At 38.9% G+C, this 17,131-nt stretch overlaps 1 protein-coding gene across 1 annotated transcript in view; it reads left to right on the forward strand.

Moving 5' to 3' along the window:
- Positions 1-5,075: 5,075 nt before the first annotated feature.
- The window catches only part of LOC149322104 (uncharacterized), a 107,869-nt gene continuing 95,813 nt past the window's right edge, over positions 5,076-17,131 (forward strand). Inside the window, exons 1-14 of the mRNA XM_089523362.1 lie at positions 5,076-5,123; positions 8,276-8,504; positions 8,592-8,735; positions 9,049-9,205; positions 10,285-10,312; positions 10,408-10,525; positions 10,662-10,754; positions 13,774-13,837; positions 13,962-14,060; positions 14,162-14,265; positions 14,883-15,021; positions 15,689-15,807; positions 15,959-16,108; positions 16,932-17,102. Of these exons, the coding sequence (XP_089379488.1) occupies positions 8,301-8,504; positions 8,592-8,735; positions 9,049-9,205; positions 10,285-10,312; positions 10,408-10,525; positions 10,662-10,754; positions 13,774-13,837; positions 13,962-14,060; positions 14,162-14,265; positions 14,883-15,021; positions 15,689-15,807; positions 15,959-16,108; positions 16,932-17,102 (1,590 nt within the window). The 5' untranslated portion in view covers positions 5,076-5,123; positions 8,276-8,300. The remainder of the gene's footprint in view (positions 5,124-8,275; positions 8,505-8,591; positions 8,736-9,048; positions 9,206-10,284; positions 10,313-10,407; positions 10,526-10,661; positions 10,755-13,773; positions 13,838-13,961; positions 14,061-14,161; positions 14,266-14,882; positions 15,022-15,688; positions 15,808-15,958; positions 16,109-16,931; positions 17,103-17,131) is intronic.

The following is a 17,131-nucleotide window of genomic DNA, read 5'->3' on the forward strand; positions in this document are numbered from 1 at the left end:
CTGAAGCTTCTACTCCAAACAACTAGCAGTGGCTGAAGAAATATGAATTTAGGAAAACTCCAGTGATCCATATCTAGATATATTGGTTACTTCCCTGGTGTCCTTTGTGCTTTGACATAGAAGGCTATAAGGCTATATTGATATGTGTCCCCACTGACGCTCCCTGAAGACGTGTACTGCCTGTTTTCACAAGGGGGTTATATGTGTGAATTCACTGAGAAGTTTCACACAAGTACTATGGTTATATCTGTGTTGTATCACTGAGGAAATTATAAAAGATGTATGCCTTTACCTCTTTAACTTTTAACATATTTAAATTGGAAAGATGTCTGGAAGTTTGTCTGAAGTCAACTTCATTTTGACTACTGAGACATCCAATGTAGCTCATTTAATGAGCCATTAAGAAGTCATACATTTTCATTAGCTGAGCTTCATCACTTGAGCATTTACTTGTTTATTCCAATGCTTGCTAAAAACATATGGAAACATTTAGATTACTTAAAACAGTGATCCCCAATCTTTTCTGTGGGAAATATTTGATTAATGTATGCATCCCCTACAAAAGAAATATCATATTTGAAGATGAAGATATCTAATTTCTAATTTTTGAAATTGAACCACATACAATGTGGGTGAACAAAACTGAACTTTAAAAACTAAGCTTTTAACTCAGTGCATAAATTGCACATCTAAATTGAGCAATTAGATTCTAATTTATTCAGAAAAGAATTGTAAAGAGTAGTGCTTTGGAAATAAACTATAACGATAATAATAATATCAATCCTAGCAGGTCCTGAATTGGAAGTGACATCCCACGTATTCAAAATGGAGGAACTCCCTACAATCTGGATGCATTAGAAATGCAAATCTGCTTTCCTCAAATCCACAGAAATCAAATAATCATTCACTTCCAAATTGTCCAAAATGTTGACCAAAGTCTCCATCTTGAACCATCTGTATTGTACAAATCCACTGAGAAATTCCAGATTCAGAACTGCTCTATATCCCCCATTTCATTTGTAAATAGTGAATAACAGGGAATATACTCCTTGGTATCACTCATTTCTTGGAATTTGTTCTATGGCTGCTATGTCTAATAAATGATATATTTTGCCCATGACACCTTTGATACCAGTGATGGGAAAAACCTTTTCTCTGGCCTCCTTTGAAATTGTATTCTGTATCCTGTGGACACAACCTCTAGCAATCCTTTGCCCGATGTTATGCATTTCCAAAAGTGATCCAAATGAAGGCGTCTCCCTCCTACCGGTATCATTTGTGAGAACACCATGTGAACATCAATTACTTCTTTGCTCCTGCTTCTCATTCATGATTTTCTTGAAACTTTCTTGCTGACCATGATCCATAGGTCTACCTTGGGATTCCTAGATTTTGTCTTAACTGACAAAAAAGAACTAAATCAGATTCACACAAGTATCTTTGTTGCACCCCCTGAAATTCCATTTTGCAGTCCCCTCGGGACTCCCTGACTTAAAAGATAAGCAGCTTCTGCTATTAGCTATTTGCAAGCTTACGTGGAGGTTTGATTTTAGAAATTACAACCACAACAGAACTATTTGATCTCCTAAATTCCTCATCTTTCAGTTACTAATCTTATTATGGGTGGATTTGCTTTCTTCATCTCAGTTCTCTGTGATTTGCGCACTTCAGGAAGGCTTAACAACAGGTTGTTAAGGCCAGCTAAATGTGTTCATGAGCAAAGGATGACTGGAAGATGGTAGACTGTTGTAGAGAATATGAAAAGAAAACCATTTGTCTCGTACTTTAGCAAATTCACTTGGTTTACTAGAAAAAAGTGCCCCAGGGAAAGGTCTTTATTCAGAAATAATATTTCAAAAGAACAGTGACCCCCAATAATTTGTCATAAGAATCAGCTGATTAGACTCTCTCTCTCTCTCTCTCTCTCTCTCATACACACACAGACTTGAGCATGGTTCTATACATCTTGCTGTCCTTGACCTGGAAGCTTGGCCTATAAATTTCCAATCCTTTTGCAAAGATAGATCTAGAGTCATGCCATCTGGTCTTAAAATGTTTTGGATTGCTCTGCTTCTCCTACTTATGCCCAGTGGTTCTTTGCACTTGAAGAATCCTGGAAATGGCATGGATCCCATGCCACCTATTGGGCAGAGTGATGGAGCTGTGCCAAGGTACCATGGGATGCCAGACCATGCAGTCAATCTCACAGATAATCTCATGAGGATTCTATCTGAATGCAACAACTAGATATAAGTATGGATATAAGTACAGTCTATCTATATATACACAGGAAAACATGTACACATCTTACCTCTCACTCTTCTAAATGAGTTACCTTCATTATGGATTTACATACCTCCTTTAGCTTTTTATCATGTCTATGTCACAATTTACCATAGGATTTACAGATTATTGTATCTTCACAGACCTTGATGATAAGAAAGCACCCTAGTGACTGTTCATTCTATACTCCTCTAAAAATGAAACTGTTCATTTATTTATTTTTTAAATAAATACTGCATCATTAAGCCCAGTCTGGTGTACAATTTATCCTATCTTAATTTGAGGCAGTTGAAAAAAAATCATGCCCAGTGCTGGACTGACATGCAAGCTAAGGCCTGGTACAATTTCAATATGTTATTTTCATCCAATTGGCTTTTCTTATCCATTTCCTCTCAACATTAAAGAACTCTCACCAAGCTCTTACCAAAGCTCAACCTTGCTGCCATTTTACATAACCCTCACCTTTATCCCAGTGACAGGAAGTCTCACACACTCAAGTGAGATGTAAGAAACAGATTCCCATGGATTATCTCATTAGTCAGTTTATTAGCCAGAATTATTATTTTTTGTGGTTATTCTCTTAACTTTTATGTTTTAATGCACATAAAAATAGAATCTGCAGAACTGTATGGAGTGTTGCTTATACTGTGTAGTGATGTCCTGTTTGTTTTTATATTGCAATGTGAACACACTGGAGCTCTATCTTTTACACCAGCATATTTGATTTAGATTTCATTTCTGACCATAAAAAGCTTGGTCATTTTGGTATGGATACAATGTGATAAAACACCATTTGGTGATTTCTTTGTCCTTTAAGTTGGGATTATTTCTATGATATATAGTTAACGTATGAAAACTATTCACAAGACCAGTAACTGAACAAGTGATCAACTGCTGTCTAGACCCTCCTCATTTATAGTTTTGACTTTTGCAATCTTATTATTAATGGATTAGATTAATATATTATTTCTAGGAATCTCTAGGTCCTCCTGTGTGACTATACCAGAAGTTGACCTTACAGATGTACTGAGGACCTGGAGACTCCAAATAAAATACTTTTCTAGATATTTGTAGGTCATGCAGCATGATTCTATGGTCAACGTCTGGTGAATGTTGACCATAAAGTAGCACTAGAGTAGAAGTAGCACTGGAGACCTACAGATTTCTAGAGAGGAGTTCTCTTAGATAAAAAAAAATAGTGGTTTTGTTATTTGTGGTTTTCCCACCTTCATGGAGGCCCTGTGCCCTTAACCCAGCAGGTGTGGAGGGCCCACTGTTTATACTTCTCATAGTTATAGACTGAAAGCACCAATCAATAACTTCACCAACATCACTTTCTGGAGATCATGAGAGTAAAGACTTAGGAGATTATCCCACACATTTTTCTCCCGAGCTGGGCACAGTCTGGGTAAGGGCATAAAGCACTTAAAAACTGATGTTATCGCACACCTCCTTGGCCAGCTTGGAGGCATCACATACCTGATCCAGACTTGCAAAAAATGGGACTTTCCCATTCCTTGTGAAGTCCACGAGAAGTCCAGATCGGGATGCCTCCAAGCTGGGCACGGAAGTGGGCAATAAAATCCATTCTTAAGCAGTTTATGCCCATACCAAGCCCATGCCCAGCATGGGAGAAAAATGTGTGCAATAATCTGCTTAAGTGTATATTGATATGATGGCTTTGACATTTACAACTGAGATAATATATCAGTGTTGTATAGAATACATATCTGCATCCCGTTATGCACTGAGCATGCTATGTAAGCCTTATGCTGTATGTAATGCTGCTCACCTGCAAGCACAACAGCAATCCATCTACAGTTCCATTTCTGCAACTTCGAACCAAATGCAGGCACCCTGCATTGGACAAAGATGTCCAACAGTTTCTATAGAGGAATTTGTGCATGCATAAAAAACCAACAGGAATCCAGCCAGTATCTGTAAGCTGCTATAGATCAAAATAGCCACATTCGAGCTTTAAATGGCATCTCTTACCTTTGCCAAGGTTTTAGAGAGACTATTCAAAAACTTCTTAGAATAACAATGGGATGTTTGATTTTGATTGTGGCTGAGTATAAATTCTTCAAATGTTTTACCACAGGCACTTCACAATGGATGTGAAATATTGTTCATCCCCTTTTCTTCTCTACCTCACCATCCTCAAACAGAATGGTGCTTTAAAAATTAAGTGTTGAGGAGGTCATTCAGCAATGACAACACCAGCAATAGAACTCAAAGAAGCCCTTGTATCATGCTCTGGGTTTCTTGAATAGTCCAGATTCTCTTCTTTAAGTCCCTTGTGAAATTATTTATAGGGCATTTACTCACATAGTCCAAAGGACATCAAATATTTCTAATTATATCCAGTCATGTCAAATGACAATTATGTCTTTAGTCAAGTTTGCCAAACAATGCTTTACAGGGAAAGGTTAGCCAAAAATGCCTGGAGTGAAGAATGGCCTGTTGGGGGGGGGGGGGGAGGACAGGGACAGGGGTTGGTACTTGTGCTCATCCGACAGTATAAAAGGTGGGTCTAGGACCAATCTGCCTTGTCCTTCCAAAGACAGTTAATAGGTAAGTCCCAGTGGGATTGTGGGGGACATGAATGGAAGGAGCATCCCTGAATTCCACACATGCCATCTCATTCCATCAGCCTTGGCCATTAATGTGGGAAGATTGATTCTGTCAGCAGAGATTTCAAATGTGCCCCTTTGATTCCAGCCAGTAATTTGTGATTGGAAACTAAAAAACAACAACATTCGGCCACAAGAGTCACTCTTTTTATTTTGCAGTATTGGTCCACGGTGACACTCCTCACTTCCCATTCTGTACATCAGGAGGTAAGACTATGATTTTACCCACTCTTGGGGAAAGGGTGAATCAAAGAGAACTTATTTTTGGATCTGAGCTGAGTGTGCAGTTCTTATACCTCTTGTGATTTGTGTTCTGCATGAAACGTTGAGTGGCAATTGTATTCCGTCTCAACTGCATGGTGTCTATATTGCATGGCGCTTTGTTATCAAATGCTCCTCCCCTCTAGTAAGTACATGCCAGGATGTCTAGCTTTCAACTGTTGTCTATGACATTTTCTATACTGCAAGGTCTTACTGGAAAATGTTCACAGTGAACAAACAGTTGGAATCCAAGGTCTTTTCAATTTCTTTGTTAATATCCCTGATGGAATCTCTTTGAGAATGCATTTGGAATCAGTAATTGCATAGTGTTTGATTTTTCCATTTATTTATTTAGAAATGGTGGCTGAAATTTCAGTAGGGTCTTCCCTCATTTTGATTGTATAGCACAGACAGATCTTGACAAACTGACCAAGTCTGTTAGTTTGCAGGAGAGCTGTTTTATTTTGCCCACAGTGGGTCCTTGATATCTGCTGGGGTTTGGTTCCAGGATCACCATTGATACCAAAATCCGTGAATGCTCAAGTCCCATTAAATACAATGGCATAGTAAAATGGTGTTCCTTATATAAAATAGCAAAATCAAGATTTGGTTGGGGGTTTTCTGTAGATGCTTGAATCTGTGGATAAAAAATCCATGGATATGGAGGGCTGACTGTATATTCAGTTTCAATGTAACATAACCTAATAGAAAGGAACAGCTGAATGTATCTTTGCATAGAGTCCCTTCCATCAGAAAATATCGCTTAGCATTTTGGAAGGTGAGGAGGAGAATAACTTTCAGTGTTTCTATGGCAACTGATGAGGAAATAGAGAGAAACAGAGCTGGAGACAGGAGAACCAAAGGAGATGAGACATTTTTATTAGACACAAACTTCAAAGACTGGTTTGCCAACATTTAAATTCATATTCTAAAAATTAAAAATATATGATGTAATCATTAAGAAAATGTGTTCAGTGACAGCTTCATTGAACAGATTAAAGTGGGAACTACTAGGGCAAAAAGTTATCTCGATCCTGAAGACTCTCATTATTGTCTTTGACACTTCTCTACCATGAGATGGGATGATCCTCACTGATTCCTTTTTAATCCAGAGTTTTACATAGTGCAGTCCAACTGCTTTTTAACTGGCAGAGGGGCAAAGCTCCTTGACTAGTGGAAGGGAAGCCAAAGATATTTATTAAGTAGAAAGCAATTATCCAGCTTGTTAGTCCCTGTCAAAATAAAGCCAACTCTTGATTTACTATAAAGTGAGCAAAAGAAGAAGTAATGATACTCCACAGAGTGTCTTAAACTTGTAGAGTACAGATTAAGAACCATCAAAAGAGTGAAGGGTGTTTCTTAGAAAACATTTTTGGAACCATGCTGTAGATGGCTGCATATCAGTGGGCCAAAAAAATAAATAAAATAAAAATAGGATGCACATGAAAAGCCCCTTTAAACTACAGTTTTCTAGAAATTGAACAAGTTAACAGACCAAAGAGTACAAACTGCCTGCACTTATTTCCTTATAAGAATGTGTCTTGAAGAATTATATATTATTTCAACAAAACTGTATATATAATATCTATATCAACATACATGGCATTTAGAGCCAAAATACTCTGGAGGCACCACATCCTGCCTGATCTTGGAAGCTAAGCAAAGTCAGGCCTGGTTAGTATTTGGATGAGGGATTAAATCTCAGGTACTACAGGCTATAATTCAAAGGAAGGAAATGGCAAACCACTTCTGAGAATTCGTTGCCAAAGGAAATCTGATGATTTTCATGGGGTCACCATAAGGCAACCATTGCATTTGCTCCCTAAGAAGCCTATGAGTGGTATTATAAAAATGTTTGCTTTTATTTTATAGACTGAGCTTCAAAATATATAGGACATAAACCATAAAAAGCTAAAGGCACTTAGGCTGTATCTGCACTGCCAAAATAATCCGGATTGACATTACTTTGTTCTGATGCCACAACAAACTACAGTTCCCAGAATTACATAGCACTGAGCCATGGCAGTTAAAGTAGTAAAGTAGTAGTAGCAGATTATTTCTGCAGTGTGGATGCAACACTGTTGTTCTCTTCCTATTGATTTTTAGTTGTCTTGTGTTTATTCCAATCCTGTTTGACATTCAACTTGTATTCACTATTAGAAGTGGAACAAATGTTACAGTACATCCTTTTTCCTAACAGGAGGATTGCTGTTCCAGATTTCACCCATTTGTTTCCAGCAGGGGATTACACTCAACCCTGTCTGTGTTTCATTACTGACTGATGCTCAGCATGCAACAACTACTTAGCATGTTCAGTCTGAATTGAGTGGTGGGATGGGGTGGGGATTGCATCCTTGATATTTAAAATAATCCATGATAGAGAAATATAGTTCTGTTCTGCATGTTTCTCAGTGACCCCATTTTTAAACCAACTTTGTTGATAGATACCACCCCAGTCTGCTATCACAATTTGTAATTAAGTTCTATGAAGCTAAAGTGCATGCAATGCTTTCCAAACTGTGTTGCGGATCTCTTGCAGGTGTTGTCAGCCACATTTGTATAAATAGAGGGGCTAATCTAGAAAAACGTAAATTTCTTTGTATGAGTAGGGGAACTTCATATATGTTCTTATTTCACTGAACCATGAACATTGCTGGTAGTAGTAGTGTTAGGAATTCATCACACTGCCTCTGGTGCCCGACTTACCTCTTCTGAATTTGAGCCAAATTAGGAAGTTACGCTGATTTTATCTCATGGACTTTCCCCTCAAAACGGTTTCCCGTGGCCTCCAGTGTTGAATTCTGGCACCGTAAGTCATTTCTGTTTTGGAAAAAACAGCTGCCGAAGTGACTTATGAATTCAACACTGGAGGCACTGGGAAGCCGTTTTGAGGGGAAAGTCCATGCGATAAAATCAGTGTGATGTCCAAATCTGAGCCAAATTCGGAAGAGATAAGTTGGGTACTGGAGGCAGTTTAATAAAGTCCTAGGTGTTAGCAAGAAAAGAACAGGTTCAAACAATATAATGAAGATGAACAGAGATTGTATACATTGGCCATATAAAGTTATGATCTTCATATGAGTTGTTTTTCGCTACAGCAGTGTTTTCTGCTAAGCTGCAGCCATGTCTTCAGACTCTGAGATGGCAGCCTTTGGGCCAGCGGCCCCCTTTCTCCGTAAGTCAGAAAAGGAGAGAATTGAAGCTCAGAACAAGCCCTTTGATGCCAAGACATCAGTCTTTGTGGTGGATCCTAAGATCTCCTTTGCAAAAGGCGTAGTCCAGAGCAAGGAGGCAGGGAAGGTCACAGTCAAGAAAGAAGGTGGAGACGTGAGTAAAGAAACACCAACCTAAGTGGGGGAAATGATAGCATATCTTTCTTCTTCTTCAGGCTTTTGGTTTCTTGTTTCCTTGCAGACTGTGACCGTAAAGGATGACCAAATCTTTCCTATGAACCCTCCCAAATTTGATAAAATTGAGGACATGGCCATGATGACCCACCTCCATGAACCAGCTGTCCTGTATAACCTCAAAGAGCGTTATGCAGCCTGGATGATCTATGTAAGCATGAGCTGATGTTTGCTATTGTTGTGTGCCCTCAAGTTGTTTCTGACTTAAGCCGACCTTAACGCGACCCTATCACAGGATTTTCTTGGTTGCCTTTACCTTTCTCTGAGACTGAGAGAACGTGATTTGCCCAAGGTCACCCAGGGGTTTCTGTGGCTGAGTGGGTATTCAAACCCTAGTCTCCCAGTGTCCTAGTCCAACCCTCAAACCACTACATTGCACTGGCTGTGATGTTTATAATTGGCTTTATAATATACAATAATCATTTCACAAATCATTGAGTTTGCTAGTTATCTTTTCTTTACAGACCTACTCTGGGCTCTTCTGTGTCACTGTCAATCCCTACAAGTGGCTGCCAGTGTACAACCCAGAGGTGGTAAATGCATACAGGGGCAAGAAGCGTCAAGAGGCTCCTCCCCACATCTTCTCCATCTCTGACAATGCGTATCAGTTCATGTTAACTGGTAAGTCAGTCAGCCTACAATAGAGTGAGTACAGAGTGGCAGTTTCTTAGACTAAGGGTACATCCACATTGTAGAAATAATGTAGTCTGACACCACTTTAATTGCTGTGGCTCCATCCTACAGAAACCTGAGATCTGTAGTTTTGTGAGACACTAGCACTCTTTGTCAGAGAAGGCTAAAGATCTTGTAAAAATACACATCCAAGCACTCCTTAGAATGGAACATTTAAAAGCGGTGTCAAACTGCATTATTTTACAGTATTGATGCACCCTAAGTTAATATCCTTTCCCTAATGTATTACACACAGTTGTTAGCAGAAAATGTATATGCTACAGTCATTAAATTTAAAAGAAAAGAATCATGAATTACCATGGTCCAAAACACACTACAGAAATAATCTAGTCTGAGACTGCTTTAACTAGGGAATTCTGGGAACTGTAGTTTTGGGAGACCTTTAGGCTTCTGTCTGAGAGCTCTGGTGCCACAATACAGTTCCCAGGATTCCCTAGCACAGAGCCAGGGCAGTTAAAGCAGTCTCAAACTGGATTATTTCTATAGTGTGGTTTGGATCTCACAAAAGACACAGACCCAAATTTAATTGTTAGTTGCAAATAGAATAGACTTATTAAATCAACTGCAGTATGATAATTTATATTTATGTAAATATCTTTGATTTTCATATTCTTTTGTACTTGTACTCTTTTCCTAGTCACCCTGTCTTTTAAAGATATGCTTTAATTTCAGCAGCTGCCCAAGTGAAATTTTATAATTGGAAAATTAGAAAGGCTTGATCCAGATTGGAAATAATTTAAGACTATTGGTGTCTCATTCAACTGTATTAGATCTTAAATCCTAATTACTCGCTATTACAGGTTCAGGATATTCCCCTTTCCTAGCCACCCTATTTTTTAAAGATATGCATTCATTTCACCATGTGCCCACGTGAAACTTTATAGTGGGGAAATTAGAAAAGGGCAGTCCAGATCCAAGATAATTTAAGACTATTGGTGTCTCCTCCTGGTGTATTTTAGCATGTTTGTTTCCATTCGAGTTCTATTTTTGTCTCTTTGCTTTTCTAGATCGTGAGAATCAGTCAATCCTGATCACGTAAGCATACACCAAACAAATTCACTTCTAGTCAGAATAAACCGTGGTATGAAGTACACTGGCTGACCATGCACACTTTCTATCTGTGTTGACAGTGGAGAATCTGGTGCTGGAAAGACTGTGAACACGAAGCGTGTCATTCAGTACTTTGCAACAATTGCTGCAGCTACTGATAAGAAGAAGGATGAACCACAGCAAACGGGCAAGCTAAAGGTAAGCTGCAGACTGGGAGTAGTATTTGGTTGTTTGCTTACATCTTGCCATTCCCCCAGTATGGGACTCCAGCTTACACCTTTTTGTTAATGGTTGTTAGTGTCAAACAAATAACTTAGCAACAACAATTTTGCAGGGCACCCTTGAGGATCAAATCATCAGTGCCAACCCATTGTTGGAGGCTTTTGGAAATGCCAAGACTGTGAGGAATGACAACTCCTCCCGCTTCGTAAGTTTTGAATTTCAGAAATGTGTTGAAGAGTCTGTCATCATTACTTTTGTATCACCTTTGTACCGTGCCATTTAATATTGTAAAAAGTAAATTTTGCTAAGATCAATAGCTTCATCCCTCCTCTACTTCTTCATCTATTAGATGGATACTAGCAATTTCCCCTACCTGGGGAAGCCTCCCCCCCGGCCCCATGTCCTATAGTTACCAGATGAGAAATACAGATCAAATTGATGGGACTGCATTTTTCCCTCCTGTGATGGGAAAGGTTGAGATTTACTTGGACCTCTGCATGCTTCCATCACCCTCAGTAATGAGAGTTGCAATGCCCACAGTCAGATTCTTCATACAAAGGTCACAGCCCACAAGGGGCTCCTAGCAGGTCCCATGGCCAACAGCTGCTGGTTTCTTTGGTCTTGTGACAAACAGCATGCCCACAAGAATCTATACATGCAGGAGCAATTTATTCATTTGAGGAAGATCACATGTCACAAACTCTAGCAATCATCTCTAGCAGTTGTTAAGATCTGCAGGTTTTGAGATTATTTTTACTCATATAACATTTACACCCTACAAGAGTTTCTTCATTTCGTGGAGATTGTGTGCTCAGATATTGTGTTTATCATTCTTTAGAAGAATGAAGAAGAAGAAGAGAAGGCATGACTCATTAGAAACCACAATAATGCTAGGAAAAGTAGGCTGCAGGACAGGCATTTAACCACTATGTCACCAGGGTTCTTCGGCTTAGTAACGGAGATGAGCACCACCGTCTACAGTTGGTTATGGCTAGACATTCATGTCAAGGGACTACCTTTACCTTTTCTATTAGGCATCCCTTACATGCCCTAAGGACATACAGTATTATGCTGATGATCAACTTTGCCTAATACAATGAGCCCACTTCAGCAATGGGCTAGCCTTCTATGGATTACAGTTCCCATGGATATTCCCACCCCCATATTAGTCAATAGCAGCATGCGCCCCTGTGTGGGCTGAGTCATGGGCACATATATCACTGCCCTTTGACTAACATAGGCTTGAGATCCTCTGCTTTTCCCCATCTCTCTTTCTCTTTCTCTGAACCAAACCCCAGTGGATGCAAAGAGCCCACTGTATATTATGGTAAGCTTGTTCTCTCGAAGATGAACAAACCATGGCTGCAGCTGGGCTTTCATCAGAGCTAATTCAACATTTCAAGGCATTCTTTGGCATACCCCTGGTGGTGGCTATATGGCTGATATTAATCAGACTGTTGGTTACAAATCTTTATGCTGAAAGGGGGATGCTGTGGTTGTTGACCCACAGGAGATTGTAAAACAGAGGGGCTAATTACTGTAAAGCACACCATTGTCACCTAGCCTTTCTTGTGTAACCTCACTTGGTGCCTGTCTGCCAGCTATCTTTTCACCTTGAAAAAAATTAATTCTCATACCCATCAGGCAGCTTCAGTCACTGCATCTGTAAAAAGTGGGATGCAAATTCCTCTGAAGGCTGTCACTTTGCTATAACTTTCCTAAAACCAAAGTAAACTGAAACTAGCCCATATCAGTGGTTTCCCAAATGCTGTTGATCTGCTGCTTCAGATGGGTCATGGAAGTGGTTCATCAACATCTTGAAGAGCATAGATTTGAAGAGCATAGGCTTTATGACAAGATCCAGATGGACTGGTATTCCCATAATACTTTCAGTGAACATAGTTGTTCCACTCTGACTAGGAATGAGAGATGTTGGAAGAGGGTCACATTGCATAACTGTCTCTGTGCATGGCTTTTTTGTGGGTTTTTTTTTTTTTTTTTTTTTGCACAGAAAACATATTTCCTGCACAGAAAATATGGTTTTCTGCACCTGCAAAACATTTTTAAAATGCATTTTTCACACAAAATAGATTTCAAATTGCAAAGATTCTCTGGGATGGTCTTCACCAGGTTTTCCCAACACTGAGAAACCCATTTTCCAACCATTTTTGGAATATTCTTTCTATCAACTGAAACAGTGCAGTCAAGACAAAGCTCATGTTATTGGTGGAGACATGGATAGCATGGACCTGACCCTTCCAGTACCAGATAGGAAGGGAGAGAAGTGAGACCCATAAAATATTGTTATATACTCCTATGCTAGTCAAAAGGGCCAGGAGGTGATTCCCAAGGACACAGCTAGTGGCTGAGATGAAGAACAGCCAGCTGATTGTTTCAACCACTGATGACCACACACAATACTTGTGGCTTTTCTACAAGCTTGAGGGACCCCTTTTTTTGGGTCAGGGGCCACATTCCCTTTCAGTAACATGGCATAGCAAAGGAAAGTTCCCCATCCAACAATAAATGGGCAGTGTTAAACCTAAAGTAGACATGCTTGTTAAGCAACCACATTGAGTGAAATTAATATAGAAGATAACATTTTAGAAAATAGCCAGCTACTTGATTTTAAAACAACCTGTTGATGTTGTTATATATTGTGCAGCTAAAATTACTTACTTTCAGTTTGTCCCATGAAACAAAAAACACATGCATAAACCAGGTGTTGAGCTTTTCTATCAAGTTTGTTCTGCACTGATATATCCTCTTAGACAATCAGCCTTCTGAACAAACGTCTTGTTCCTAAAAGTCATTTATATTTATTTAGGTGATCTTACCATGTTTTTATAAATAGTACTAAAATAGCTATCTTAAATGTGTTATTGCCTTTTTAAAATCTTTGCATATGTACAACAGTAAGCTGAAAACATTTTAACTACTTCTTAAATTCTGTAGAATGTGATATTATAGCTACAAAATAGAAGCTACTGGTATTTGAAACACCACAGAAAGGAATAACCAAGAATGCTTTGGCCTACTATTGGGATAGTGTTGCTAAGGGCCTCTTGGTTTTCCTTTCATAGTGTTTTTTCTAGCGGCAGTTGGCAGTTATTATCCCATCACAAATATACTGTAGTTTAAAAATGGCCTGGCCAAGTCATTGAAATAAATGAAATTCTGGTTTAAATGTTTTGTACTAATTAAGTGCCCTTCTCCCTGAACAGGGTAAATTCATCAGAATCCATTTTGGTGCTACAGGCAAACTGGCTTCTGCTGACATTGAGACATGTAAGAAAATTGGCGGAAAGATATATCGTCCCAATTTCCTTCCTTCCTTCCTTCCTTCCTTCCTTCCTTCCTTCCTTCCTTCCTTCTCCCTTGCTTGGCTAATTATACTCAATTTATTTTGCAGATCTGTTGGAGAAATCCAGAGTTACTTTCCAGCTGAAAGCTGAAAGGAGCTACCACATCTTTTATCAGATCATGTCCAACAAGAAGCCAGAACTGATTGGTAAGACGAACCCCATTTCTTTTTATGGGTGGGATCGTTTGCTGATGTCTTCATTGCACAGTAGATGGGACTAATCTATGCTTGTGTTTCTCTTTATTCAGAGATGCTCTTGATTACCACCAACCCCTATGACTATCACTTTGTCAGTCAGGGGGAGATCACCGTTGCCAGTATTAATGATCAGGAAGAGCTGATGGCAACTGATGTAAGTAACTTGTAGGATTTGACCCCTCTGGAGTATTAAATCGATTACAACTAGCACTAGTTTTTTGCCTAATTCTTTCAGAAGAAATGGGGAGTGAGATTATAGAGATAACTCTCTTGCCAATACTGTGAAGGTAGATGCTATAAGAATGTTCAGGGATGGGATGTTGCCTGGGGGTAACAGTGGATTCAGTTATTTGTCCCCTCCCAAATTTTCTTTTAAATGTAGTCTTGCAGCACTCCTATCATTTGCTTGTCATTTCCTTCAACAAGGAGAAGTATGTCTGACTGCATATGGGTAAAATGATGGGTCTCAGAGGAAGATGTATGTGTCCGTATGTGGTTTTTCACCTAGTGCTGCCTCTAGAATGATAATACATCATCATGTAGTTTGTTTCCAGATTACCACTTCTTCCCTGTAGTTCCACTCAAATAACGCTGCATCCCGATGTCATGTTGTTCCAAAGGGAAACCTATTCACTTGTTGGGAGGGAATTACAAACTGCTAATTGGTGTAATGGCTCCCCAAATTTTCTGGCTCCCAGTGAGCCAGTGGATTTAAAGGAGTAGGTTTTGCTCAGTAAAGGATCAAATATTTACCACTGCTTCAATTGATAGGAAGCCATTGACATCTTGGGCTTCAATGCTGAAGAAAAGACTGCCATTTACAAACTGACAGGAGCTGTAATGCACTACGGGAACATGAAGTTCAAGCAGAAGCAGCGTGAGGAGCAGGCTGAGCCAGATGGCACTGAAGGTATTGGAAAAACTTGCTGCAGGCTTCCTAGAAATTCCAGAGACAAATGTCTTGTTCTGTGGGAATTTGTATTACATTTTTGCAAAAGAAATGAGAACATTTAGTTGAAAAGATGTATGCCAGACATGCCTTATGCTGTAAGGAGCAACTGTACTTTAACAGTTTATTGTTTTGACTGACAGTTGCTTTTATATTTGCTAAATTGCTGCTGTTGATTTGTAACAAAGCATATTAAATAAGAAAAGGGATGGTTCTGGTGTTAGAACCAAAGGTGTCCTTCCACAAGTTGAACTTATCTTCCATTCATTTTTGCTAGTTTATTGTACAAAAGTGATATTATATCCAAATAAGTTTTTCTATTTCTTCTTTCACACAATTTTGTACAAACATCTATATACATGGAAGCACAAGAACAGTTGCAGAACTTTCCTATTTGCACTGAATGAATTCTTGTGTAAGGCCTCCCACAGATATTTGTAGAACAACACTAGAGCCTATTATCCTGTTTTGGGGATGTTGTGTCACCCCCACTTGGGAATGCTCTGTTAATTTTTTTGAGGTAAATCTTAGCAGTGATTCCCCTAGATTGACTATAGTGACATTGCTAACACTGGCTCTAATTAGCATCCCTGTACTGAGAGTATCTTTCTCTCCTATCTGTGTTCAGTTGCAGACAAGGCAGCCTACCTCATGAACCTCAATTCTGCAGATCTGCTGAAAGCTCTGTGCTACCCCCGAGTCAAGGTTGGCAATGAGTATGTCACCAAAGGTCAAACTGTCCAGCAGGTAATCTTACATTCAGAAAAACACATGGTTTGTATAGCCATGTGAATCTCTGTCCAAAGAGACATGAGTCACTAATTATTGCACCAATGCTCTCTCTTATCATATTTTCCCGCTATAAATGGTAACCCCCAACATTGTCTTATCTCTGTAGGTGTACAATAATGTCGGTGCTCTTGCAAAAGCTGTTTATGAGAAGATGTTCTTGTGGATGGTCTTTCGTATTAACCAGCAACTGGATACCAAGCAATCCAGACAATACTTCATTGGTGTGCTGGACATTGCTGGCTTTGAAATTTTTGATGTAAGAAAACAAGAAAAACAAATATGTAAAGTTAGAGGAAAAGCAGTTTTGTGTTTTGTTTGTACTAAATCAGAGAACTGTACCACTGTTGGGAGAACTATCCCTGACATAATATAAAGTTAGCATAAGTGGACATGGGGATCATATAGTTTTAACTCAATTATCTCCTCAAAATTTGAACCTGAAATTTACAAATCTTTCTTTAAGGCTGATATCAATCTTTAAGAAAAGAATATTCATATGGTTCTTAAAGATATTCATCTTTAACAAAAGAATATTCATATGGTTCTTAAAGATATTCATCTTTAAGAAAAGAATCATTCATATGCTGCCTTAAACAAATATTGATATGGATCACATTAATGGGGAAACACACAGAATACATTTCTGGAGGGCTTTTAGTGCTACCAGTCAGAAGTAATTGCATCCATAATGGATTTTCTATCTTCATTTGAGGGTTTGTTTGTTTGTTTTTTGTGGGGGGAGAGATAGATGAGAGAGTTACAAATGGAAAACAATTTGGAGTCTCTGTAAAATTCAATTAACAATGCTTGATAACAGCAGAATAAAAACCTAATCTGAGAATGTCCATTCTGGATGCGAAGACTCAGCTTGATGCAGAAACTGGATCTTATGAAGTACTAGACTGAATCATAATCATACAAAGGTGACATGAATTTTACGTATCAGACTCCAAAAAATCCATTTATTGTGAGCAATTGCTTACAGACATCTTGTGAAAAGCACCTTTTAGGACATTGAGATAGTAACTTTGGGTGAACAATTGTGATCATTACTAAAAATGTGTCTTCTTTTTCCATAGTACAACAGCTTGGAGCAGCTCTGCATCAACTTTACCAATGAGAAACTGCAACAGTTTTTCAACCACCACATGTTTGTGCTGGAGCAAGAGGAGTACAAGAAAGAAGGGATTGAATGGGAGTTCATTGACTTCGGAATGGACTTGGCTGCCTGCATTGAACTCATCGAGAAGGTACTTGATATGCTCTGAAATGTTTTAAG

This window comes from Sceloporus occidentalis, unplaced genomic scaffold (assembly GCF_023333645.1).
Source record: "Sceloporus occidentalis isolate IW3139 unplaced genomic scaffold, rSceOcc1.0.p SCAF_1, whole genome shotgun sequence".
NCBI classification, from domain to species: Eukaryota; Metazoa; Chordata; class Lepidosauria; order Squamata; family Phrynosomatidae; genus Sceloporus; species Sceloporus occidentalis.